This window comes from Artemia franciscana, chromosome 4 (assembly GCF_032884065.1).
Source record: "Artemia franciscana chromosome 4, ASM3288406v1, whole genome shotgun sequence".
Lineage (NCBI taxonomy): Eukaryota > Metazoa > Arthropoda > Branchiopoda > Anostraca > Artemiidae > Artemia > Artemia franciscana.
In genome coordinates this window covers 9,139,858-9,167,626 of record NC_088866.1, presented here as the reverse complement: position 1 = coordinate 9,167,626, position 27,769 = coordinate 9,139,858, and the positions used below count along the sequence as shown (strand labels likewise).

The 27,769-nt window shown below is 37.9% G+C and overlaps 1 protein-coding gene across 2 annotated transcripts in view; it reads left to right on the top strand.

Annotated features, from left to right (window-relative positions):
* Positions 1-27,769, top strand: part of LOC136025957 (serine/threonine-protein kinase NLK-like) — a 94,193-nt gene that overhangs the window by 57,198 nt on the left and 9,226 nt on the right. For both annotated transcript variants that reach the window (XM_065702067.1, XM_065702066.1), the window contains exons 8-10: positions 972-1,160; positions 5,618-5,831; positions 26,365-26,536. In XM_065702067.1, the coding sequence (XP_065558139.1) occupies positions 972-1,160; positions 5,618-5,831; positions 26,365-26,513 (552 nt within the window). In that variant the 3' untranslated portion in view covers positions 26,514-26,536. The remainder of the gene's footprint in view (positions 1-971; positions 1,161-5,617; positions 5,832-26,364; positions 26,537-27,769) is intronic.

The following is a 27,769-nucleotide window of genomic DNA, read 5'->3' as shown; positions in this document are numbered from 1 at the left end:
AAAAAAAAGAAAAGTGGGTCATCGCTGGATGAGATGGCAAGAAGTTTTAAAGAAGAATTTAAAGGAAATGGAAACTTCTTGGGAGGTGGTAAAGAGTTTATAGATTTGGGGAGGATGAGCATGGCCATCTGTGTCGGCCTCGGACTGCTTGGTACTGCAATGAGGTGTTAGTGGAATCAGTATAAGGCTCCTTTTCGTTTAACTACCATTGATTGTCGTCTTGAAATTGTTAACTAATAGTTTGTGGTATCGAGCTAGTTAGCGAATTTGAAATAGGATGAATTTAGATAAATAAAAAACACGGAAAACGTGGTAAATACAATTTCGGGGTGTTTAAAGGTGGAAGACTTTAAGTGAAAAAAATTTTCTTGACAACCTTTGAGTCTATTCTTGTTATTAATAACAACTTGGCTTGCAAAAATTGCACGTTATCAATATCTATACTGTGCAATCTAACCTATGAATAATTTAAGGATAATAAAAAAGAGGCCCAAAACAAAAACTTGTATCGTATAGCAACTCCCACCAACAATCGCATTAGAAATGACACGTTCCTATCGATTCTCTTCCAGCCAACCAAACTGGCAAGTAAAAGAGAGACAAGATGAGGGAAGAAGAGAAACTAAAGGAGGGGTACAAATAAACCAAAAGCGAGACCAAAGTACCTAATAGAGAGACAAGATGAGGGAACAAGAGAAATTATAGACAATTAGCTCTGGGAACTGCTGTTCAATACAATTAACCACGGACTGCTGGGAACATTATATTTTTACTCCTTTCACTATTAACTTTACACTTTTCTCTTTACACTCACTGTATTGAATTCCTATCAAGCTATGGGACTATTATAGTAAAAGATATTCGATAGTCAGGAAATAGCAGTATTTAAGAATTTTTTGGAAATATGGTAGATACAGAGAATTTCCAGTGAAACAGTAACGTGGGAAATTCTGATGATTTTCTTTTTTTAGCTTGAACTGATAACAGACTTATTGGGAACTCCTAATCCTGAAGATATGTTGACAGCGTGCGATGCCGCGAGGAAGCATATGGCTCGTTCACCACATAAAATGAACTCACTAACTTCACTCTACAGCCTATCCGCGCAGGCCACACACGAAGCAGTACATCTCCTGTGCCAAATGCTTGTTTTCAATCCGGTAAGTAGAGGCAACCTTGTCAGTTTTTTGGTCTGTTAATGTAAAATTTGTGGTGTCATTAAATCTTGACTAGTCGTAGCAATAATACAATTATAAACTGTGTGTGTGGTTAGCTTAATATGCAGTCTAATGATGCAATGGGTTTTTTTTTACCAATAAACCGTTCATACTAAAGTTAAACAAATACGCTCCTTCAACGTGCAGTAAAGTCCTTCGAGGGCGCATGTCAGGTGCATAGAAATATGTCGGCAGTGCTGACTCAGTAAATAACCCAAATTAAGGATTTGATGGAACAATGCCAGCTATTCTTCATGTATCATTCATTTATGTACCCGCTAATATTAATATTAAATGAAGCTTATATATATATATATATATATATATATATATATATATATATATATATATATATATATATATATATATATATATATATCAAACAGTTCGTGGTAACGAACTGTAGTAAGGAGCGACCCGGCTCAATAGTAACCAAAACTCTAAAAAATTGAATTTTGATATCAATAGCTACATCAAAAGAATCGCATTTTAATGCTGATTTCAAATATATAAGTTATCAAGTTTAGTCCTACCCATAAAAAGTTACGAGCCTGAGAAAATTTGCCTTATTTAGGAAAATAGGGGAAAACACCCCCTAAAAGTCGTAAAATCTTAACGAAAATTACACCATCAGATTCAGCGTATCAGAGAACCCTACTGTAGAAGTTTCAAGCTCCTATCTACAAAAATGTGGAATTTTGTATATTTTGCCAGAAGACAAATCACGGGTGCGTGTTTGTTTGTTTTTTGTTTTGTTTTTTTTTTTTTTTTTCAGGGGTCATCGTATCGAACAAGTGGTCCTAGAATGTCGCAAGAGGGCTCATTCTAATGGAAATGAAAAGTTCTAGTGCCCTTTTTAAGTGACCAAAAAAATTGGAGGGCATCTAGGCCCCCTCCCACGCTCATTTTTTTCTCAAAGTCAACGGATCAAAATTTTGAGATAGCCATTTTGTTCAGCATAGTCGAAAACCATAATAACTATGTCTTTGGGAATGTCTTACTCCCCCACAATTCCCTGGGGGAGGGGCTGCAAGTTACAAACTTTGACCAGTGTTTACATATAGTAATGGTTATTGGGAAGTGTACAGACGTTTTCAGGGGGATTTTATTTTGTTTGGGGGTGGGGCTGAGGAGAGGGGGCTATGTTGGAGGATCTTTCCTTGGAGAAATCTGTCATGGGGGATGAAAAATTCAATGAAAAGGGTGCAGGATTCTCTAGCATTACTATAAGAAAACAATGAAAAATAAACATGAAAACTTTTTTTCAAATGAAAGGAAGAAGTAGCATTGAAACTTAAAACGAACAGAGATTATTACGCATATGAGGGGTTCTAAAAATACTTTAGCATAAAGAGCGAGGTATTTAGGAGGAGATAAATACCTTGCTCTTTATGCTAAAGTATTTTTAGTAATTTCAACTATTTATTCTACGGCCTTTCTGATTCAGGGGTCATTCTTAAAGAATTGGGAGAAAAGTTAAGATTTAGTGTAAAGAGCTAGGTATTAACGAGGGTACAAACCCCCTCATATACATAATAAAAATATAAGGTTGTGAAAGTTTGTTACGTAAGTTGATTCTTAAGTTACGTATATTTTTTACTAATAAAAACGTCCGTTAAAAATTAAAAGTTCTAGTAGCCTTTTTAAGTAACCGAAAAATTGGAGGGCAACTAGGCCTCCTTCTCCACCCCTTATTTCTCAAAATCGTCTGATCAAAACTAAGAGAAAGCCATTTAGCCAAAAAAGAATTAATATACAAATTTCATTTTAATAATTTATGTGCGGAGAGCCAAAACCAAACATGCATTAATTCAAAAACGTTCAGAAATTAAATAAAAAAAACTGATTTTTTTAGCTGAAAGTAAGGAGCGACATTAAAACTTAAAACGAACAGAAATTACTCCGTATATGAAATGGGTTGTCCCCTCTGCAATTCCTCGCTCTTTACGCTAAAGTTTGACTCTTTGCCACAATTCTACTTTTTAAAACAATTAAAAGCTTTAGCGTAAAGAGCGAGGGATTGCAGAGGGGACAACCCATTTCATATACGGAGTAATTTCTGTTCGTTTTAAGTTTTAATGTCGCTCCTTACTTTCAGCTAAAAAAATCAGTTTTTTTTATTTAATTTTTATATATATAGCTTCATCTAATATATAATATATATTGTATATTACAATATATTGTATATTGCTTGCATATATGTGTCTGTTGTGTATCAGACTAGTGTTAACGAGGAACTTTAATAAATGTGGATTTGGGTAAATTGCACCTAGTACGTTAATAAATCATGCAGTACAAGCAAATCTCAACACGCTCAAGATTCAACCCAGCCAAACTCCCCCCCCCCCAAGCAAATTTAACTCATCATAATACAACCCTTGTAAAAATTTAACTGAAATTCACGGGAAATTCAACCCAACCATTATTTAACCCCAGGAAAATTTCCCTATTAAAATATTGCCCACGCAAAATGAACTCGGGAACTGCTCAACCCACCAAATTCTCCCCAGCAGAAGGCAAAACAACCCATTCATGATTTAGCCCTTACATCACTGCACAGATGCTTGTGCAAAACCGTAAATACGTGTTTCTCGGAAATCCAGTCTCGGTTCTTGGTAGTCATGGTCTTAGGAACAATTTTACAAGGAAGGGGATAATCATGACGAAAGATGATGAAGGGAGAGTGAAAATATTCGTAACGTATTTTTGACGACTTTAAATGAAACAGGTGATAATTTTTGTGTATTGTAGATTAGTGTCTCCTGGGTTAGAGCTGTGGATTGAGCTTGGTGAGCTCAATGATGGAGGGAGAGGGATTAAATGTTTGTAAGGCGTTTTTGACGACGTTAAATGAAACAGGTGATAATTTTTGTGTATTGTATATTGGTGTTTCCTGGGCTAGGGTTGTTGTGGATTGAGCTTGGTGAGCATTAATTTTTCTATGCTGGTTGAAGTTCGTCAGGTTGATTTTTAGATAAATGGTTTTTGTATGAATTGAATTTGTTTGGGTTAAGTTTATTAGTTTGTTGAAGTTTTTCAGATCTGATTTTGTGGAAAAGTTCTTTGTTTGTTGAAATTTCATTTATATGTTCTAATCTAAACGTATAAACCTTCGCCCTTGTTGAGTAGCAAAATTCTTAGCTTCTCAAAAAAAAGAAAAAATCAAGTCCCAGAGCCAATTGATAAGAAACAGGAAATATTCGATCTTCACATAAACGTAATATACGTATGATATATCATTGTATCAATAGCTAAATTGTTTTGAAACTGAAAAGTATTAATACCAAAGCCAAAAAGAGCCTGCATAAATGGAGATCCAGAGGCTTAGTTTCATTACTTTTAATTTATCTAGTAATAGAATGGATTAATTGTATGCATTGCAATAGATCTAAGATAATATAATCATCCGAATATTTACTAAATAAACAAAGCATATACCTACAAAAACAGCAACAACAAAAGCTTAAGGCAGGAAGTACTAATTCAAGGTGAACATATTTAGATACAAAAAATTTCAAAGTGGTGTAGTCATATGCTTTCTGCCTTTTGGTAGTTACCGCGAAATGTTTTATTGCTATGAAATCTCTTGCATTATACTAAATTAGTGGCTAAATTGTGGCTAATTAAATTAGCCACAGTCAACTACCGTCCTGTTGGATGATAGGCAAAAAAAAAACAAGTTCTTGCTCTTTAGTGAGAACTAGTGACAAGAATACTTCGCCCCCTTCCCCAAACATAAAATTCTTAGTTTCCTTACACCCACCCTTCCCAAAATAAGAACTTTTTATGAAGGTTTCAACTGGAGTCTGCCCCGGGTTGTGGGTTAAAACAAGGTAGATTTGCCAAAATATAAAAACTGTCTCCTGTTGATGAAACCTGACTGCATGTAGTCCATATGATGAGACACTCGCTTACTTTTTACTATCAGAAGAAGAAGAATAACATCATTTTAATGATGATTGGAAACATGCAGAAGTTTCTGTTATATCTCTGGTTTGGAGACGCTAAACATTGTATAATATCATGGTGATTGGCAAATCGTGAATTACAGACGTTATCGATTATTTATTGTTGGCAACTGCCCATAATTTTGCATAGGTGAATATAAACTTTTCTATTCTATTCCAAAAGTTTTTTTTTTATAAGCCATCTTTAAAAAAAAAAAAAAAAAAAAATAGAAGCCTAAATGGAATCTAACATATCGGATGAAACTGTCTTTGAAATCGTATAGTGGCTTTTTTTACCTGGTTTTATTTCAAATCTGAAAAATTAAAATCGGAACTCAGCCTTCCCAAAATCAGCCCATTTTCTTGTTTTATTTGTATATTGTACTTTTATTTTTAGTTTATATCTACTGACTTGTTTTTGTTTGATTTGTATTTATTTTACTTATTATTCAGAGTAGACGGATATCCGTTACTGATGCCTTATCTCACCCATATTTGGACGAAGGACGTTTGAGATATCATTCCTGTATGTGTAAATGTTGCAAAAGCCAAGGGACGAATCCTAACATAACAGCAAGACGTTTTACGCCAGATTTTGAACCAGTAGCGCCAGTTCCATTCCAAGACTCCTGGGAACAGGATCTAACTTCTACAAGACAAGTCAGAGGTAATTTCCGGGTCTGGTTACGCTTAAGTGACTTCCTTTCTTTTTTTATATAAAGTTATATATTTCCTCATTGGAAAAGTTGAACCTTACTTTTGAACTATCGGCTTTTAGCTAACCTAACAGATTTTCTTGTTTTAGCATCCATTTTTCAGTAGTTATGGAGAAATGTTGCCCTTTTTTTTTTCAAGTTTTTGGAAAAAAAAGATTCATTTTGCCCAACAAATCTGTAATGGCTTATGGATTCTAAGAAAACCCTGTAAAAATAAATTTTATGGAGGCAGGGCATTATTTTGTGATTATCTTTACCCTTAAGAGAGATGTTGCTGCTTTTGTCAAGTCTTTAATTCAAGTTTGAATGAAATTAGGATTTCCATTCATATAAATCACTTGCTTCGAATAACTTTCCAATATTGCTCGTTCATTGAGATTGTATGAATTGAATTGTAGCTTGCAGATGTACTTATAAAATGTTTTTAATTCTGAAAGTGGTGGTCAGCTGCATAGTCTTGGTTAGCTGCACAGTGCTTTCTGGCCATGCTAATTGAACTTGAATGTGTTAGATACAATAAAGCACTCTCTCCATGCCATTTTAGATGTTGCCACCAGATTTGCTGCATAGCCCTGGTTAGCTGCACAGTGCTTTCTGACCCTGCTAGTTAAACTTGAATGTATTAGGCACAACAAATCACTCTCTCGATGCCCTTTTCGGTGTTTCCGTCAGATTTGCTGCGTAGCTCTGGTTAGCTGCACAGTGTTTTCTGACCCTGCTAGTTGAACTTGAATGTATTAGGCACAACAAATCACTCTCTCCATGCCCTTTTAGGTGTTTCCGTCAGATTTGCTGCGTAGCTCTGGTTAGCTGCACAGTGCTTTCTGACCTTGCTAGTTGAACTTGAATGTGTTAAGTACAACAAAGCACTATCTCCCTGCCATTTTAGATGTTGCCACCAGATTTGCTGCATAGCCCTGGTTAGTTGCACAGTGTCTTTTGACCCTTCTAGTTGAACTTCAATGTATTATGCACAACAAATCACTCTCTCCTATACCCTTTTAGGTGTTTCCATCAGATTTGCTGCGTAGCTCTGGTTAGCTGCACAGTGCTTTCTGACCTTGCTAGTTGAACTTGAATGTGTTGAGTACAATAAAGCACTCTCTCCCTGCCATTTTAGATGTTGCCATCAGATTTGCTGCATAGCCCTGGTTAGCTGCACAGTGTTTTCTGACCCTGCTAGTTGAACTTGAATGTATTAGGCACAACAAATCACTCTCTCCATGCCCTTTTAGGTGTTTCCGTCAGATTTGCTGCGTAGCTTTGGTTAGCTGCACAGTGCTTTCTGACCTTGCTAGTTGAACTTGAATGTGTTAAGTACAACAAAGCACTATCTCCCTGCCATTTTAGATGTTGCCACCAGATTTGCTGCATAGCCCTGGTTAGTTGCACAGTGTCTTTTGACCCTTCTAGTTGAACTTCAATGTATTATGCACAACAAATCACTCTCTCCTATACCCTTTTAGGTGTTTCCATCAGATTTGCTGCGTAGCTCTGGTTAGCTGCACAGTGCTTTCTGACCTTTCTAGTTGAACTTGAATGTGTTAAGTACAACAAAGCACTATCTCCCAGCCATTTTAGATGTTGCCACCAGATTTGCTGCATAGCACTGGTTAGTTGCACAGTGTCTTTTGACCCTTCTAGTTGAACTTCAATGTATTATGCACAACAAATCACTCTCTCCATACCCTTTTAGGTGTTTCCGTCAGATTTGCTGCGTAGCTCTGGTTAGCTGCACAGTGCTTTCTGACCTTGCTAGTTGAACTTGAATGGGTTGAGTACAATAAAGCACTCTCTCCCTGCCATTTTAGATGTTGCCATCAGATTTGCTGCATAGCCCTGGTTAGCTGCACAGTGTTTTCTGACCCAGCTAGTTGAACTTGAATGTATTGGGCACAACAAATCACTCTCTCCATGCCCTTTCGGTGTTTCCGTCAGATTTGCTGCGTAGCTTTGGTTAGCTGCACAGTGCTTTCTGACCTTGCTAGTTGAACTTGAATGTGTTCAGTACAACAAAGCACTATCTCCCTGCTATTTTAGATGTTGCCACCAGATTTGCTGCATAGCCCTGGTTAGTTGCACAGTGTCTTTTGACCCTTCTAGTTGAACTTCAATGTATTATGCACAACAAATCACTCTCTCCATACCCTTTTAGGTGTTTCCGTCAGATTTGCTGCGTAGCTCTGGTTAGCTGCACAGTGCTTTCTGACCATGCTAATTGAACTTGAATGTTTTAGTTACGACAAAGCACTCTCTCCATGCCATTTTAGATGTTAGCACCAGATTTGCTGCATAGCTCTGGTTAGCTGCACAGTGTCTTCTGACCCTTCTAGTTCGAACTTGAATGTATTGGGTACAACAAAGCACTCTCTCCATGCCCTTTTAAGTCTTGCCACTAGATTTGCTGCATAGCCCTGGTTAGTTGCAAAGTGTTTTCTGACCCTGTAGTTGAACTTGAATGTGTTAGGTTCAAAAAAGCGCTCTCTCCATACCCTATTAGGTGTTTCCACCAGATTTATTCGGTATAAGTATAAGGTTCTTGGCGAGGGTGTAGCTGAAACTTTCTATGGTGAGAGGGGGCCAACGGCCAGCTGAGGGGGGTCCCGTAAGTTAATTAGTCTGTCTTTCTTTCTGTCCGTCTGTCTGATAAAAAAAAAAATGATGTAAGATGCTAAACTCATTTAAATGAAATAAAGTAAAATAATTAAATACAAGATTTCAAAACTAATCCAAGCATAGTCCATAATAATATAATCCAAGCAGATCCGAGGCTTCTCTCTTTTAATATATTCAAGTGTCTTACCATACAGTGTTGCCCATAATGATCCGTAACACCAATATAGCATGAAGGATAACCAGACTTCGTCTATCATACCACTTGTAACTTCCACCTGCGGTAAAGACCTGGGAGTCATGCAAATCACCTGCGAAACGTCCATGAATATTTCTTACTCGCAGTCTCCAAATCAAACTCAAGGATCAGACTTTTCAAGAGAACAATCACTAGTGTGCTACAAGGAATTTTCTTAAAACTATCGAGCTCAATTACCAGCTCTGGAATTTGGAAGATGCTTGCTGGGTCCTTTTACAAAATTAACTACGGCCGATTGAATAAGTATGGATATGGACCGCAAAATGTCAATCTGTCCTTGATGGAAAACCACACAGAGAATGATTACATGCCCTAAAACTACCAGCTCTGACATTAATGCAGGTGCATGGAGATACTACTAAAATACAAGTGTATTTGCCAAAGCAAGAATTATATTTCCCAGAGTTTACCAATCAAACATGAGGTCACTCAGAGAAGCTTCAGAACGGTTCAATTGACAGCAGAATCAGGCAGGCATTTTTTATATAATTGGCGATAATGATTAGAACAGTTGAGGTGAGAAAAAGGTATCCCCACGATACGAACACACGAAACTCTCACAATACGAACAGGACGGCCCATCACTCATGTCAATAAACTGTAACCGAATAATGAGTTTGACAATTCTAAACTACAAAAGAATAGGTCCTGGATAGTACCAAAATGTGATCACCGTTATCGCTTGAGTTTAAACTATATCTATCCGCCTAACTTCTAGCGGAGTTGCATATAGCTGGGCTCTAAATAGTGGGATATATACATATATTTTTCTTTTATTTATTTAGAATATGAAATTGATTGCCAGTATCAACAACTGAGTTAAACATATCCACTGGACCCTTATTTCTTTCTGAAGTGTGAATTAAAGTAATTAAGGTAAAAAGAAAAAAACACTGAAAAAGCTCAACTACAATCCATTTACATAAAAATAAAAAATAAATAAAAGAGTGGTATTTCTAGGATAAGCACCAGTTTAACAAGCAGGGAGATATGCTTTCCAATATGTCTAAACGTAAAATAGAGTTCGACACAAGTAGCACTTTTCAACCTAAAAGTGGGCGCATTTTACCGTAGGTGGCCGTGCTTTACCGTAGGTCGCCGTAACATATTTTACACTACTTTTGACAAAGAAATTTTCCAGGCCAGGAGTCCTTTTAGTGTATCACACGCTCGCCGTTTGAGAGTCAAAACGCCTCAAAAGATCCAGTCTTATTTAAGATACCTCACAATAACATACACGAACAGACCTCCATCAACGAGTGTCTTATTTCGTCTTACATGTAAAAACAAATTATATTTTCAAACACTAGAAAACCCAATTCCTAGTTCAGTCATGGTCAGCCCATTAAACGTGGGGAATAACTATACATAGCGCTTGTGCCGATCTCCTGATTTTATGCCTTCGCCCGAAGCGCAATGCGTGGCTGGGGGCAAATCATCCGACGGCTCCCATGTTTTTCTCCAGGTACCCATTTATAGCTGGCTCGAATTTACGTAGTCCCACCATTGACCCCAATTCCAAACCAAATAGCCAGCGAAACCAGGACTCGAACCCCTGTCCTAAGGATTTTAAGTCTATCGTGCTAACCACTTGGCTAGGACGGTAAGGCGGAAATTTATTTCGATGAAAAACGTCGACTATCTGTCGAGAAAGAAAAATTAAGGTTCTATGCTACAAATCTGTTAAAAATACAGAATTCATCGAATCAACCCACTCTCCACCCACTTCACCCCTTCCAAAACATTTGACCTACCACAGTACAAGACACGTCATCAGATGTCGTTGTTTTTTGTTTTTCTTTGTTTATATATATTAGTAGGCTTAGCTCAAAAACGTCGTCACTACTGTTCTAGATTGTGGTTATAAATGTAAAGATTACGGCATTGGAATTTACAGTCCCTACTGGCCACCGTGGAAAAAGTGGGGTAACATAGTAGCAATGCTACTAGGCAGTTTTCATGGTTAGTGAAATTTGTTGACAGATTTGACAGCTTTTCGGATTCTGTTGGATTCTGCTACTGGCCGCATTGGAACTCTTTCCATACCTCCCTACCGGTGTAATCTCCGTTTCAAGGCCCTTCAGCCAGAAAGTGCAATGAAGGGGTGGGGGTCAGCAATCCTGTGATTTAGTACACCCTTCCTGTTTACCTTCCCCAGGTTTATTCTGCTATTTTGCAGTTGGTCTATAGCATCCTATGTTTATTGACTGAACAGTTTTCTGCAGAGCTCCAGTGTCCAAGATAATGGACATTGGGTCACTGAGGGAAATCGCTTATAGTTATAGAATTGATAACAATAATCAGATCAGTAGCTAATCTCAATTTATAACGAGGCGGTATCAAATTTAAGTTCAAGACGATAATTTTTTGCTATGATTTATTATAATTACTTTATAAAAGCATGTAGTTAACTCGCTGCTATAGAATAAATTATGAATATTTTTACCTGACTTACCTTGATTTTGTCGTAATAATAAACGTAATGCCAAGTAATGGAGTTACTAACGTCATGATGTTGTTTGAGAAGTTACTAGATAAGCTGTCATTTTTTTCCCTTAGGGCCTTACAAGAGCCTAATCAGGACACCATGAAATCATGGTTTTTATATCTTTTTTCATTGTCTTACTTTTCTGCTGCATTTTTTATAATTTTGATGCTTTGTGTTTTTTGAATCTGTGTTTCTTTTTATGGCAACAAGTGACATGTAGCAATAGCAAATTCTGTCGGTCTGTCGGTCCCGATTTTGCTACTTTAGGCACTTCCAGGTAAGCTAGGACGATGAATTACGACTTACGCGCCCGGGGGGGCTTGGGGGGCGAAGCGCCCCCACCAACTAGGTGTCGGGGTGGCGCGACCCAACAGCTAGTAAAGTTATATATTTCCTCATTGGAAAAGTTGAACCTTACTTTTGAAGTATCGGCTTTTAGCTAACCTAACAGATTTTCTTGTTTTAGCATCCATTTTTCAGTAGCTATGGAGAAATGTTGCCCTTTTTTTCAAGTTTTCGGAAAAAAAGGTTCGTTTTGCTCAACAAATCTGTAAGGGCTTATAGATTCTAAGAAAACCCTGTAAAAATAAATTTTATGGAGGCAGGGCATTATTTTGTGATTATCTTTACCCTTAAGAGAGATGTTGCTGCTTTTGTCAAGTCTTTAATTCAAGTTTGAAGGAAATAGGATTTCCATTCGTGTAAAGCACTTGCTTCGAATAACTTCCCAATATTGCTCGTTCATTGAGATTGTATGAATTGAATCGTAGCTTGCAGATGTACTTATAAAATGTTTTTAATTCTGAAAGTGGTGGTCAGCTGCATAGTCTTGGTTAGCTGCACAGTGCTTTCTGGCCATGCTAATTGAACTTGAATGTGTTAGGTACAATAAAGCACTCTCTCCATGCCATTTTAGATGTTGCCACCAGATTTGCTGCATAGCCCTGGTTAGCTGCACAGTGCTTTCTGACCCTGCTAGTTAAACTTGAATGTATTAGGCACAACAAATCACTCTCTCGATGCCCTTTTCGGTGTTTCCGTCAGATTTGCTGCGTAGCTCTGGTTAGCTGCACAGTGTTTTCTGACCCTGCTAGTTGAACTTGAATGTATTAGGCACAACAAATCACTCTCTCCATGCCCTTTTAGGTGTTTCCGTCAGATTTGCTGCGTAGCTTTGGTTAGCTGCACAGTGCTTTCTGACCTTGCTAGTTGAACTTGAATGTGTTAAGTACAACAAAGCACTATCTCCCTGCCATTTTAGATGTTGCCACCAGATTTGCTGCATAGCCCTGGTTAGTTGCACAGTGTCTTTTGACCCTTCTAGTTGAACTTCAATGTATTATGCACAACAAATCACTCTCTCCTATACCCTTTTAGGTGTTTCCATCAGATTTGCTGCGTAGCTCTGGTTAGCTGCACAGTGCTTTCTGACCTTGCTAGTTGAACTTGAATGTGTTGAGTACAATAAAGCACTCTCTCCCTGCCATTTTAGATGTTGCCATCAGATTTGCTGCATAGCCCTGGTTAGCTGCACAGTGTTTTCTGACCCTGCTAGTTGAACTTGAATGTATTAGGCACAACAAATCACTCTCTCCATGCCCTTTTAGGTGTTTCCGTCAGATTTGCTGCGTAGCTTTGGTTAGCTGCACAGTGCTTTCTGACCTTGCTAGTTGAACTTGAATGTGTTAAGTACAACAAAGCACTATCTCCCTGCCATTTTAGATGTTGCCACCAGATTTGCTGCATAGCCCTGGTTAGTTGCACAGTGTCTTTTGACCCTTCTAGTTGAACTTCAATGTATTATGCACAACAAATCACTCTCTCCTATACCCTTTTAGGTGTTTCCATCAGATTTGCTGCGTAGCTCTGGTTAGCTGCACAGTGCTTTCTGGCCTTTCTAGTTGAACTTGAATGTGTTAAGTACAACAAAGCACTATCTCCCAGCCATTTTAGATGTTGCCACCAGATTTGCTGCATAGCACTGGTTAGTTGCACAGTGTCTTCTGACCCTTCTAGTTGAACTTCAATGTATTATGCACAACAAATCACTCTCTCCATACCCTTTTAGGTGTTTCCGTCAGATTTGCTGCGTAGCTCTGGTTAGCTGCACAGTGCTTTCTGACCTTGCTAGTTGAACTTGAATGGGTTGAGTACAATAAAGCACTCTCTCCCTGCCATTTTAGATGTTGCCATCAGATTTGCTGCATAGCCCTGGTTAGCTGCACAGTGTTTTCTGACCCAGCTAGTTGAACTTGAATGTCTTAGGCACAACAAATCACTCTCTCCATGCCCTTTCGGTGTTTCCGTCAGATTTGCTGCGTAGCTTTGGTTAGCTGCACAGTGCTTTCTGACCTTGCTAGTTGAACTTGAATGTGTTCAGTACAACAAAGCACTATCTCCCTGCTATTTTAGATGTTGCCACCAGATTTGCTGCATAGCCCTGGTTAGTTGCACAGTGTCTTTTGACCCTTCTAGTTGAACTTCAATGTATTATGCACAACAAATCACTCTCTCCATACCCTTTTAGGTGTTTCCGTCAGATTTGCTGCGTAGCTCTGGTTAGCTGCACAGTGCTTTCTGACCATGCTAATTGAACTTGAATGTTTTAGTTACGACAAAGCACTCTCTCCATGCCATTTTAGATGATAGCACCAGATTTGCTGCATAGCTCTGGTTAGCTGCACAGTGTCTTCTGACCCTTCTAGTTCGAACTTGAATGTATTGGGTACAACAAAGCACTCTCTCCATGCCCTTTTAAGTCTTGCCACTAGATTTGCTGCATATCCCTGGTTAGTTGCAAAGTGTTTTCTGACCCTGTAGTTGAACTTGAATGTGTTAGGTTCAAAAAAGCGCTCTCTCCATACCCTATTAGGTGTTTCCACCAGATTTATTCGGTATAAGTATAAGGTTCTTGGCGAGGGTGTAGCTGAAACTTTCTATGGTGAGAGGGGGCCAACGGCCAGCTGAGGGGGGTCCCGTAAGTTAATTAGTCTGTCTTTCTTTCTGTCCGTCTGTCTGATAAAAAAAAAAATGATGTAAGATGCTAAACTCATTTAAATGAAATAAAGTAAAATAATTAAATACAAGATTTCAAAACTAATCCAAGCATAGTCCATAATAATATAATCCAAGCAGATCCGAGGCTTCTCTCTTTTAATATATTCAAGTGTCTTACCATACAGTGTTGCCCATAATGATCCGTAACACCAATATAGCATGAAGGATAACCAGACTTCGTCTATCATACCACTTGTAACTTCCACCTGCGGTAAAGACCTGGGAGTCATGCAAATCACCTGCGAAACGTCCATGAATATTTCTTACTCGCAGTCTCCAAATCAAACTCAAGGATCAGACTTTTCAAAAGAACAATCACTAGTGTGCTACAAGGAATTTTCTTAAAACTATCGAGCTCAATTACCAGCTCTGGAATTTGGAAGATGCTTGCTGGGTCCTTTTACAAAATTAACTACGGCCGATTGAATAAGTATGGATATGGACCGCAAAATGTCAATCTGTCCTTGATGGAAAACCACACAGAGAATGATTACATGCCCTAAAACTACCAGCTCTGACATTAATGCAGGTGCATGGAGATACTACTAAAATACAAGTGTATTTGCCAAAGCAAGAATTATATTTCCCAGAGTTTACCAATCAAACATGAGGTCACTCAGAGAAGCTTCAGAACGGTTCAATTGACAGCAGAATCAGGCAGGCATTTTTTATATAATTGGCGATAATGATTAGAACAGTTGAGGTGAGAAAAAGGTATCCCCACGATACGAACACACGAAACTCTCACAATACGAACAGGACGGCCCATCACTCATGTCAATAAACTGTAACCGAATAATGAGTTTGACAATTCTAAACTACAAAAGAATAGGTCCTGGATAGTACCAAAATGTGATCACCGTTATCGCTTGAGTTTAAACTATATCTATCCGCCTAACTTCTAGCGGAGTTGCATATAGCTGGGCTCTAAATAGTGGGATATATACATATATTTTTCTTTTATTTATTTAGAATATGAAATTGATTGCCAGTATCAACAACTGAGTTAAACATATCCACTGGACCCTTATTTCTTTCTGAAGTGTGAATTAAAGTAATTAAGGTAAAAAGAAAAAAACACTGAAAAAGCTCAACTACAATCCATTTACATAAAAATAAAAAATAAATAAAAGAGTGGTATTTCTAGGATAAGCACCAGTTTAACAAGCAGGGAGATATGCTTTCCAATATGTCTAAACGTAAAATAGAGTTCGACACAAGTAGCACTTTTCAACCTAAAAGTGGGCGCATTTTACCGTAGGTGGCCGTGCTTTACCGTAGGTCGCCTTAACATATTTTACACTACTTTTGACAAAGAAATTTTCCAGGCCAGGAGTCCTTTTAGTGTATCACACGCTCGCCGTTTGAGAGTCAAAACGCCTCAAAAGATCCAGTCTTATTTAAGATACCTCACAATAACATACACGAACAGACCTCCATCAACGAGTGTCTTATTTCGTCTTACATGTAAAAACAAATTATATTTTCAAACACTAGAAAACCCAATTCCTAGTTCAGTCATGGTCAGCCCATTAAACGTGGGGAATAACTATACATAGTGCTTGTGCCGATCTCCTGATTTTATGCCTTCGCCCGAAGCGCAATGCGTGGCTGGGGGCAAATCATCCGACGGCTCCCATGTTTTTCTCCAGGTACCCATTTATAGCTGGCTCGAATTTACGTAGTCCCACCATTGACCCCAATTCCAAACCAAATAGCCAGCGAAACCAGGACTCGAACCCCTGTCCTAAGGATTTTAAGTCTATCGTGCTAACCACTTGGCTAGGACGGTACGGCGGAAATTTATTTCGATGAAAAACGTCGACTATCTGTCGAGAAAGAAAAATTAAGGTTCTATGCTACAAATCTGTTAAAAATACGGAATTCATCGAATCAACCCACTCTCCACCCACTTCACCCCTTCCAAAACATTTGACCTACCACAGTACAAGACACGTCATCAGATGTCGTTGTTTTTTGTTTTTCTTTGTTTATATATATTAGTAGGCTTAGCTCAAAAACGTCGTCACTACTGTTCAAGATTGTGGTTATAAATGTAAAGATTACGGCATTGGAATTTACAGTCCCTACTGGCCACCGTGGAAAAAGTGGGGTAACATAGTAGCAATGCTACTAGGCAGTTTTCATGGTTAGTGAAATTTGTTGACAGATTTGACAGCTTTTCGGATTCTGTTGGATTCTGCTACTGGCCGCATTGGAACTCTTTCCATACCTCCCTACCGGTGTAATCTCCGTTTCAAGGCCCTTCAGCCAGAAAGTGCAATGAAGGGGTGGGGGTCAGCAATCCTGTGATTTAGTACACCCTTCCTGTTTACCTTCCCCAGGTTTATTCTGCTATTTTGCAGTTGGTCTATAGCATCCTATGTTTATTGACTGAACAGTTTTCTGCAGAGCTCCAGTGTCCAAGATAATGGACATTGGGTCACTGAGGGAAATCGCTAATAGTTATAGAATTGATAACAATAATCAGATCAGTAGCTAATCTCAATTTATAACGAGGCGGTATCAAATTTAAGTTCAAGACGATAATTTTTTGCTATGATTTATTATAATTACTTTATAAAAGCATGTAGTTAACTCGCTGCTATAGAATAAATTATGAATATTTTTACCTGACTTACCTTGATTTTGTCGTAATAATAAACGTATTGCCAAGTAATGGAGTTACTAACGTCATGATGTTGTTTGAGAAGTTACTAGATAAGCTGTCATTTTTTCCCTTAGGGCCTTACAAGAGCCTAATCAGGACACCATGAAATCATGGTTTTTATATCTTTTTTCATTGTCTTACTTTTCTGCTGCATTTTTTATAATTTTGATGCTTTGTGTTTTTTGAATCTGTGTTTCTTTTTATGGCAATTGGTATTAACCAAGTGACATGTAGCAATAGCAAATTCTGTCGGTCTGTCGGTCCCGATTTTGCTACTTTAGGCACTTCGAGGTAAGCTAGGACGATGAAATACGACTTACGCGCGCGTGGGGGGGGGGGGGTTGGGGGGCGAAGCGCCCCCACCAACTAGGTGTCGGGGTGGCGCGACCCAACAGCTAGTAAAGTTATATATTTCCTCATTGGAAAAGTTGAACCTTACTTTTGAAGTATCGGCTTTTAGCTAACCTAACAGATTTTCTTGTTTTAGCATCCATTTTTCAGTAGCTATGGAGAAATGTTGCCCTTTTTTTCAAGTTTTCGGAAAAAAAGGTTCGTTTTGCTCAACAAATCTGTAAGGGCTTATAGATTCTAAGAAAACCCTGTAAAAATAAATTTTATGGAGGCAGGGCATTATTTTGTGATTATCTTTACCCTTAAGAGAGATGTTGCTGCTTTTGTCAAGTCTTTAATTCAAGTTTGAAGGAAATAGGATTTCCATTCATGTAAATCACTTGCTTCGAATAACTTCCCAATATTGCTCGTTCATTGAGATTGTATGAATTGAATCGTAGCTTGCAGATGTACTTATAAAATGTTTTTAATTCTGAAAGTGGTGGTCAGCTGCATAGCCTTGGTTAACTGCACAGTGCTTTCTGACCATGCTAATTGAACTTGAATGTGTTAGGTACAACAAAGCACTCTCTCCATGCCATTTTAGATGTTGCCACCAGATTTGCTGCATAGTCCTGGCTAGCTGCACAGTATTTTCTACCCCTGCTAGTTGAACTTGAATGTGTTAGGTACAACAAAGTACTCTCTCTTTCTGCCCTTTTAAGTGTTGCCACCAGATTTGCTGCATAGCCCTGGTTAGCTGCACAGTGTCTTCTGACCCTTCTAGTTGAACTTGAATGTATTAGGCACAACATATCACTCTCTCCATGCCCTTTTAGGTGTTTCCGTCAGATTTGCTGCGTAGCTGTGGTTAGCTGTAGAGTGCTTTCTGACCATGCTAATTGAACGAATGTGTTAGGTACAACAAAGCACTCTCTCCATGCCATTTTAGATGTTGCCACCAGATTTTCTGCATAGCCCTGGTTAGCTGCACAGTGTCTTCTGACCCTTCTAGTTGAACTTGAATGTATTAGGCACAACAAATCACTCTCTCCATGCCCTTTTAGGTGTTTCCGTCAGATTTGCTGCGTAGCTGTGGTTAGCTGTACAGTGCTTTCTGACCATGCTAATTGAACGAATGTGTTAGGTACAACAAAGCACTCCCTCCATGCCATTTTAGATGTTGCCACCAGATTTGCTGCATAGCCCTGGTTAGCTGCACAATGTCTTCTGACCCTTCTAGTTGAACTTGAATGTATTAGGCACAACAAATCACTCTCTCCATGCCTTTTTAGGTGTTTCCGTCAGATTTGCTAAGTAGCTCTGGTTAGCTGCACAGTGCTTTCTGACCTTGCTAGTTGAACTTGAATGTGTTGAGTACAACAAAGCACTCTCTCCATGCCATTTTGGATGTTGCCACCAGATTTGCTGCATAGCTCTGGTTAGCTGCACAGTGTCTTCTGACCCTTCTAGTTGAACTTGAATGTATTCGGTACAACAAAGCACTCTCTCCATGCCCTTTTAAGTCTTGCCACTAGATTTGCTGCATAGCCCTGGTTAGTTGCAAAGTGTTTTCTGACCCTGTAGTTGAACTTGAATTTGTTAGGTACAACTGAGCACTCTCTCTATGCCCTATTAGGTGTTTCCACCAGATTTATTCGGTATAAGTATAAGGTTCTTGGCGAGGGTGTAGCTGAAACTTTCTGTGGTGAGAGGGGGCCAACGGCCAGCTGAAGGGGGTCCCGTAAGTTAATTAATCTTCTGTCATGGCTTTTTAGAAGGGTAAGGAGTTTTCTTTAAGACTTTCAAGTAAATTACACCCCTCTTTACACCTCCCTCTTTACACCCTCCCAAAAAGTTCCCATTTCCTTTAAATCTCTCTTTATGACATCCTCCCACGAGGACTGCCTGCTTTCCGTTTAGCCCTAGACGGTTGGCTGAAAAAGACAATCCTAGACAATCTGTCATCCTTCATCCGTAGAACGTTCCCTAGCCATCTCAAGTTTTCTTTCATTATAGCCCTAGAAAGCGGGACTGAACTAAATTTTTCGTACAGCTCACTGTTTGAAATACGGTCAGTCAGCCGGGTACCCAGAACAATCCGTAGGCAATTTCTCTGGAAAACATCTAGTAAATCTTCACCCGCTTTTCTGAGCGCCCATTCTTCAGAGCCATATTTGACCACTGTCATCACTGTATCTCCCAATATTTTAAGCTTGGTCTGCAGACTTACCTTCCTATTCTTCCCAGATTTTTTTAACTGTGAAAAAACACCCTGAACATCTTCACTGCTCCCACCGTCGTTACTAATAATGCTACTAAGGTAAATGATCAATCTTTTCGTTACCCAACGTCACCTTTTCATCTTCACTTATTCCTAGCCTTAGTGACTTAGTCTTCTTAACATTAATTCTCAAACCTTTTCTAGCTCCCTGAACTGGCAATACCTCTAAAAACGCATTCATTATGCTCACACTTTCATCTAGGATGCTTAAATCAGCAGCATAATCTAAGTCCAAGAGAGTTTTTCCTCCCCATTTGCGAGTTCTCCTCTCTATTAAACATACAGCTTTTTCACTAATATTCCTAGCTGCAGTCTTAACTTTTTTTTTTCCTAAGACACAATCAGCAACTATACAAATTGTTTTTTTCTAAATTACTCGAACCATTTTCCACATTGTCAAATTTTAAACTCTCAAGTTTAGTATTCAACTGCTCCTGGAAAGTTTCTCTCAAATTCTCATCCTGGAGTCTACCAGCATCATAAGTTCCCGGGAGGTAGTTACCCTTCCGAAATTTCAGCTTTAAATTAACCGTAGACAGTACTAGATGGTGATCTTTATTTTTAACTTTAGTAACAGCACCCTTATATACCCTAGTATCTTGTATTGATCCTGCCAGTCTTTGGTTTACTATAACATAATCAATAAGGTTTGCTGTCTTACCATCACGTAATTGGTCAACGTAAGTTGACCATGTCAACTTACGGGCCATTTCATGACCAAACACCATATTGGTTATAACTAGATTATTATACCTACAAAATTGCAAAAGTCTGTAGCCATTACTGTTTTCTTTTCCTACACCAAATTTACCTACGCTAGGATACCATTTATCCGTATTTCTACTGACCTGGGCCTCAAAATCTCCTAGTAAAAACGCCATATTTCTATCTGGGACCCTGTCTATTTGCTTCTGTAAGTGTAAGTAAAATTCACATGAGTCACTAGTACCTCCGTCAGTCGGATCAACAGGGGCATATACTGCTATAACTGATACCCTGAACTTTATAGTCATAAAATGAGCCATTAGTATTCTAGTTGTAATACCTTCCCAGCCTAAACAAGACTTAGTAGCTTCCTTATTCATCAGGAACCCTACTCCCTGTCTATATACCCCGTCCTTCCTGCCTGTGTAAACAAATTCTAAATCACCTAATTTCATGCTTCCTACCCCTGGGATATGAGTTTCTGAAACTCCTAATAAGTCCAGTTCGAATTGTCTGAATTCGTCAGTCAAAATGTCGATACGATAGTCATTTTTTAACGTCGTAACATTCCTAGTTCCAATATTCATGCTCTTTAAATCATTGGAATTATTTTGGCCTCCAGAAAAGCAATGATCTCGGATACCAGTGCAGGGCGGGGATCAACGTATCTTCTTAAGTCTAAATCGAAGTACTTAAGCCGGCTTAGAACCGGGCAGCAAGAAGCTCCTAGAAACTCCAGTACGAATGGAGGCTTTGTACAATCCTGGCCCATCTTAGTCACAAAACGGTTTTCAGCAATTGGCGATGCTCTTCTATCAACAAGAGTCGAAATCCTGCATAGATAGTCCCAATCCTATTAGGTCCGACTCTTGTATATCCATGCCTACAAACATTATGCTACTAGGGGGAGGTAACCCATAGTAGATAAATTAGCTAGGAAGAGGGTTTTCCAGCCCGAAACCGCCCGTCAAGAGAGTCTGAGCACAGAAGAATTATCCATTAATCAGAATTCCGTGCGAATACGGTGCAGAAATATTGTACCGGAAATTTGGTTTGTTTATGCTTGCTGCTATGTTAGAGGAAAGGCTTGCACACCATAGTTCTAATTAGTTTTGTAATTAGTCAGTAATTAGTTTTTGTAATTTGTCATTCAGTCAGTAATTAGTTTTGTAATTAGTTACTGGGTCAGAAATGGATATTTGTATTTCCAAATTTGTATTGGCAGCTTCAAATCAGTTTGCAGTAAAATGAAAATTTCGATTACTCTTGAATTTTTCTTTTCCTTTTTTTCACTATTGGAAGTTCAAAAATAAATTTTGATTTTAATTCTTCTCAATCACAATTTAAACTCTTTTCACATTGGCTGCACGATCTATCTTTTGGTCGATCTAACGTGTCCTGATTGAAGTCTTAAGAGCATTCCCCGTTATTCACATTTCTTTTTATTTGTCTTGGTTGTTTATTATTTTTTGTTTTATTATTCCTCTTTAAGATGCTGTCTTGTCTTTCTTTTAATAATCGATTTTTCGGTTTGTCCTGACCTATCTTGTTTGATTTTGTTGTTTACGGACGTTATTCAGAAAATAGATTATGATCTAGAATTAAAAGTAAACAAGGTGTAAGAAAAAGAAATGTTGTACATACAATTGAAAGCCATACTTCAGTACTACTTTTCAGCATAGGCGCTACTCAAATTTAGGCACTTATCATGGCGGTGAATGAGCTTGGTAATTTCTTCCTCGTAAAATTCTGCCGCTTGGGTCTTGATTTCTGTTAATTTTATCAAGATTTCTGATACCATATAACGTAAAACTTATTGTAGCCAAGTTAGTCAGTGGTGGTTTCGTAGAACAAAGGTAACAAATTTGTGGAAAACTAAGTAAGAGTACGTTATTGTGAATAACGTCCGTTATTGTGGGTTTTTTCCACTCCGAATCGACTTTTGAACAAATTCGGCAGTAGCTATGCTAGGTTTTCCAATTCGCTCTTCATCGTGAACATTTGTTCGGTCATTTTTCGATGGAATGCACCATTGATGCATTCCTCCTTCAGTCCGTCCCATACACATCACTAAGCTTTGATAGATTTGTATTGGTTTACAGTTTTTGCAGACAAAAACCTTATTGATGCGCGCGCACCTCACATTTTGCAGCACTTTCAGTTAAATCAGAACACTTCATTCTGTCACTGTAGCTCGACGGGATATTACACGATCATGTCACTGTCATGGCTAGATGCAGACTGGGTGGTTTAAAACCTAGATACGAAGATGGCCGCCCTAGAGCTGCTCCTGGTGGTTGCCGATAAAAACTAAGCTACTTTCTGGATAGACCTCGTATATTAGATTAAAATTGTCACTGTAGTTACTGTGTCTCTTCATGCCTAGTGTGGCAGCTTTTTCTTGGCCTTTGTTGGTTTTCTTTTTCATTTCCTTAACCTTGATTTGCTTGGTTCCACTGGATGACAATTTGCTTTCTTTTTGTTAAAGTTATGATATATAACTATGGGACAAGCATTCTCCCCTTGATTTCAGAATTTTATTCATTAACGCTTGAACAATACTTTTTGAATCAGCAAATATTGCTGCTTATTTGGACGTAGCAAAATGATTCCTAATCAGCATTCGTACTCTAATTGTCATATAGCGAATTCTTATTAGTATTCTGCCAACCGTCTGGGGCTACACGGAAAGCAGGTCGGCCTCGTCTGAGTTGGGAGGATGTCATAAATAAAGATTTAAAGGAAATGGGAACTTCCCGGGAGGGTGTAAAGAGGGATGCCTTGAATAGATTAGGTTGGAGGAGGAGAGTGCGTAGCTGTGTTGGCCCCGGGCGACTTGGTGCTGCAGTGAGTTATTAGTATTCTGAATTATCGTATTTATTTATTATTAGAAACAAGAGTTTGGAAGAATAGGAAGATAAATCTGTGAAGCAAGATTAGAATATAGAAGCTACAGCGGTGATAGAGGTCAAATATGGTTCTGAAGCGTGGGCGCTAGGAGAATTTGCTAGATGTTTTCCAGAGAAATTGTCTACGGATTATTTTGGATACCCGACTGACTGACCGTATCTCAAACAGTAACCTGCACGAAAAATGTGGTTCATCTCTGCTTTTTATTGCTATGGTGAGAGTAAGGTTGAGATGGCTAGGACGCGCTCTGCAGAGTGACATTGCTTAAGACTGTCATTTTCGGTCAACCGCCTATGGCTAAACGAAAAGCAGGTCTTCCCCGAATGGAATTAGAGGATGTCGTAAGGAAAGGTTTAAGGGAAATGGGAACTTCTTGGGAGAGTGTAAAGAGGTAGGCTTTAAATAGATTGGAATGGAGGAGGAGGATGTGTAGCTCCGTAAGCCTGAGGCTTGTTGCTGCGGTGAGCTATTACTATTACTATTAGTTGTCTTATTAGTGGCCTCGTCTGAGTTGCTGCTTGTTGCTGCGGTAACCAAAGCTTGTTCCCATTTGCTATGTACTAACGAACTGAAAGTAAAAAGCGACTCCTCCAATTCTAGCAGCAACGTTAAATAAAGGAACTTTGACAAAGGTATATAAATAAAGAATGTTCTTTCCATTACTATCCCAAATATACAGGATTTGTTAAATTTAAAGTTACCTATTAACTGCAATTATCGTAAAAACACTTGTGTAATTTTCAAAAAGGGAGACAATCTAATATTTTTATTATTAGATGAAACGTCCAAAAAGCTTTTACTGGAGGTGAGTTCTAGTGCCCTTTTTATGTCAAAAAGAAGATCTTGTCCCACCAGAATATCGAACTTCATGTTTTATATTGCAGAACAAAAATATCAGCTCGACTAATTATGTAAAATAATTCCACTAATCCCGATAATTCCAGTGAAGATTATGAGCTTGGTTTAGAGGTCTCACACTGCTGAAAACAAAGCCGCCTTGTTTCAGTGTCTATACTGCCACAATGTGACAGGTGGCAGTTATATATTCAACCTCAAATGTACTAACCATGCAAGCTGAACAGTTGTCACATAAAACTTGTGTTCAATTGCAATACCGTTAGACAGTATCCCACACTTCTGCGTAACCATTGGCCCTGTTTCTGTTTTTCAGAAAAACAGAAACGGAAAAATAACAGAGCAGAAACAGAAACAGGTTCGTTAAAAACAAGTGACCAGTCTCTACTTTCTGTTCTTTTTTTGGAAAAATAAAAAACAGCTCTTAAAAAAATGGCTATTTTAACAGCTGTTTTTTTTTATCTTCCTCTTTTTTAAATTTCGATTTCGTTCTTGCCACCTCAAGATGTTGAACAACAGAGGATGAAATAAAAGGAACGAACTTTATTTCAAATACAAAACTTGAAGCGGCTTCAAATAATGTTTTGCATAGAATGCAAAACATTATTGTAAAACCTTTTTTATTTTCGGTTACTATAGGCCGAGATTTGCTCTTTATTAGGTTGCAGGTACTAATGCATCCATGGTGTCTAAAATCCTTTGAATACGAACACTGATAGATCACTAGAGCCACTTTTTCCAGTGACTTGTGCTATAAAGCCCTTTCCATTTCTCTCCAAACTGCTCAACCTTACTTATTGTGTTCTAAGATCTAAGGTAACAGTACTGCCAGCTTATGGCTCTGTTTTGGACCAGCTTTGAAGTTAACATTGAGCTACAGGTTCTCAATCTTGGGAGGATGTCTTGTAGTTAGACTAGAAGGTAAAAAAGGTAAAGGATACGGCATTAGACTTTACTGTCCCTACCGGCGGTGCTGATCTCCGTTTCTTGGCCCTTCAGCCAGGAAGTGCAATGGGGGCTGGGGGCCAGCCATCCTGTGCTTTCGCACACCCTTCCTGTTTACCTTCCCCAGATTTCTCCAGGTACCCATTTAGAGCTGGGTCGACTCTGGCTAAGCTTACAGAGTCACGCCATTGACCAAATAAAATCAAATAAAAACTATGTCTCTAGTGCTGCCTTCAGAGTCAGATGTAGTTTCAGCCTACTCATCACATTCGTTTTCTTCATACAACTTGTCAGAGTCATCCATATCAGACGCAGTATCAGCAATATCCTCATCTATGACATCGGGTAGATCATCTTTGTCTGTACCAATCTCTTGCTCTCTACTTTAGCCTTCTTCCAGCTCATCATCATTGCCATCAGATTCATATTCAACAACTGCTCTACATCAATTTCTCCCCAGAACTTGAGAACATTGGTTACACTAAGGTAAAGGAGGTGGCCAAAGCATGAAAACATTTCAATCCCCTCAATGTAGCAAGCTTTAACAATATCGTAAATGCAAGCACTTGGTTAAGCGAAAAAAAAACTGAAAGCAGGTCAAAAATTAACAGAAACGGAAAACAGGCTAGCAAAAAACAGAACAGAAACAGGTTAGAAAGAAACAGAAATAAAAACAGAAACAGTGCCGATGCTTGGTCGTACGTCAAGGATATAGTCGTAAAGCATCAGTAAGTATATCTTTAGGGCCAAAATTTTCACAAAAAAAATTCTCACAAAAAAGTTTTGTGAGAGTTCATAAGGTGAGTTTGTAGGGGGTCAACTATCCTCCCCCAAATTCCTTTGTAAAAAAAATTTGAACTGAGCCTGCAAAGGGAATACTGAAGAGTGATAGATCCTCTCTTATTGCAGAAATATGTATAGTATGAGATCAAAGATCGCATTCAGATGCTTACTTTTTTTGTAATTTTTGTTCAGTCAACCCCTCCTTCTTCTTTGAGAATTTATTCTCGAAAAATCGAAAAATCCTTTTCGGAACGTCCAATTCCCACTAAAAAAATGAAAAAAAAAACGTGTTCATCTGTTTAAGCTATAATTTTTGTTTTTGAAGCATGGCTGTAAAAAAATCTTCTTTTTTTTGTCTTTTTTGTGAATATTATTGACATTGGAAGGAGGCAAAAACGAAATTCATCCCCTTGTTGTCTTTTTGCTGTATTCCTCAAAATTATAACACATAATTGGAACTTACTGTCCTTTTATATATATATATATATATATATATATATATATATATATATATATATATATATATATATATATATATATGTATGTATGTATATAATATATATATAACTTTGTTTTTCTTGCAGAGAAATTACATCAGTTTATTCTGGAACAGCTATCAAACAGTGAAGTGCCACTCGTGATTAATCCACAATCAGCAGCATATAAAAGCTTTGCTAGCTCAACTGTGGCCCATTCATCAGAATTGCCACCTTCGCCACATAACTGGGAGTAAGATTGCTCCTTAAAATGCTCGTCGTAAGTATTTTAACTGAAAATTATTTTTGTGTTTTTCTCTTTGGTATTTCATTGTTTATATATATATATATATATATATATATATATATATATATATATATATATATATATATATATATATATATATATATATATATATTTTGCTCTATCCTTGAGAAGACATAGGGGTTGTGAGCCCTACTCATTTTACTTTCTCCTTGTTTCTATTGTTTTCTCTTGTTTATTGTTTATAATGTACCGTGTAATGTTCTTCAATTCACCAAGTGCGCAGTTTCAAAAGAGCTATTTATTCTAATTAAATGGCCTTTGCGGTTCAGGGGTCATTCTTAAAGAATTGGAACAAAATTCGAACTTTAGTGTAAAGAGCGAGGTATTGATGAGGGGACAACCCCTAACCACATATACGTAATAAAAATATATATATATATATATATATATATATATATATATATATATATATATATATATATATATATATATATATATATATATATATATATATATATATATAATTTTCATGTTCATTTTTGCAAAACCTAGGACACCTAGATTTTGCCATAGAGTAACTTAAAAGATTATGTTATAAAAATCAGGGCTGATTCTGAAATTTTGAATTCATGTGCCAATTCTGCCTAAAATTTAAGTTGCAATCCAATTTAATTTTTCAAAGAAACAAAACAAAACAAACAATATTCCTACAATTATCATGTAATAACAGGTTAAATTGTTTTTATTATTATTATTATTATTATTATTTTTAGTAGGAGCCTGCAAAACTATACTAAAGCCCTAGTTTCCCCGTGGGCTCATCGCATAGAGCAGATGATGGCAGACAGACAAATAAGGGATCCTATTTGACAAATGTTGATTGTCACATTCTCTTTGTAAATCAGCAATGATATGGTTATCGATTTGCTCAAGATTCTCACTCAAAGGCCTTAATTGGTCCAAAATTTTTGTTTTATGGCACAAAACGGTAGAAATTGGCACTTTTTTTTAACGTGAGCCTTTGTTAGTTTGGAAATTTAGCAGAAATTTAGTTTGAATGAGTCTTCTTTAAAAGATTCTATAACCAATTGTTTGATATGACCTCTCCCCCTCCCTAACGCCAAAAAAAACTTTTTGACAATCCTTCTCCTGAAAAACATGCAGTTTTTTTGTATGTAGGGGATTAAAACCCCTGTTGCAAGATTCCCAGATGCGCTGAGTATCAAGAAAATCTCCCTTTTTAGA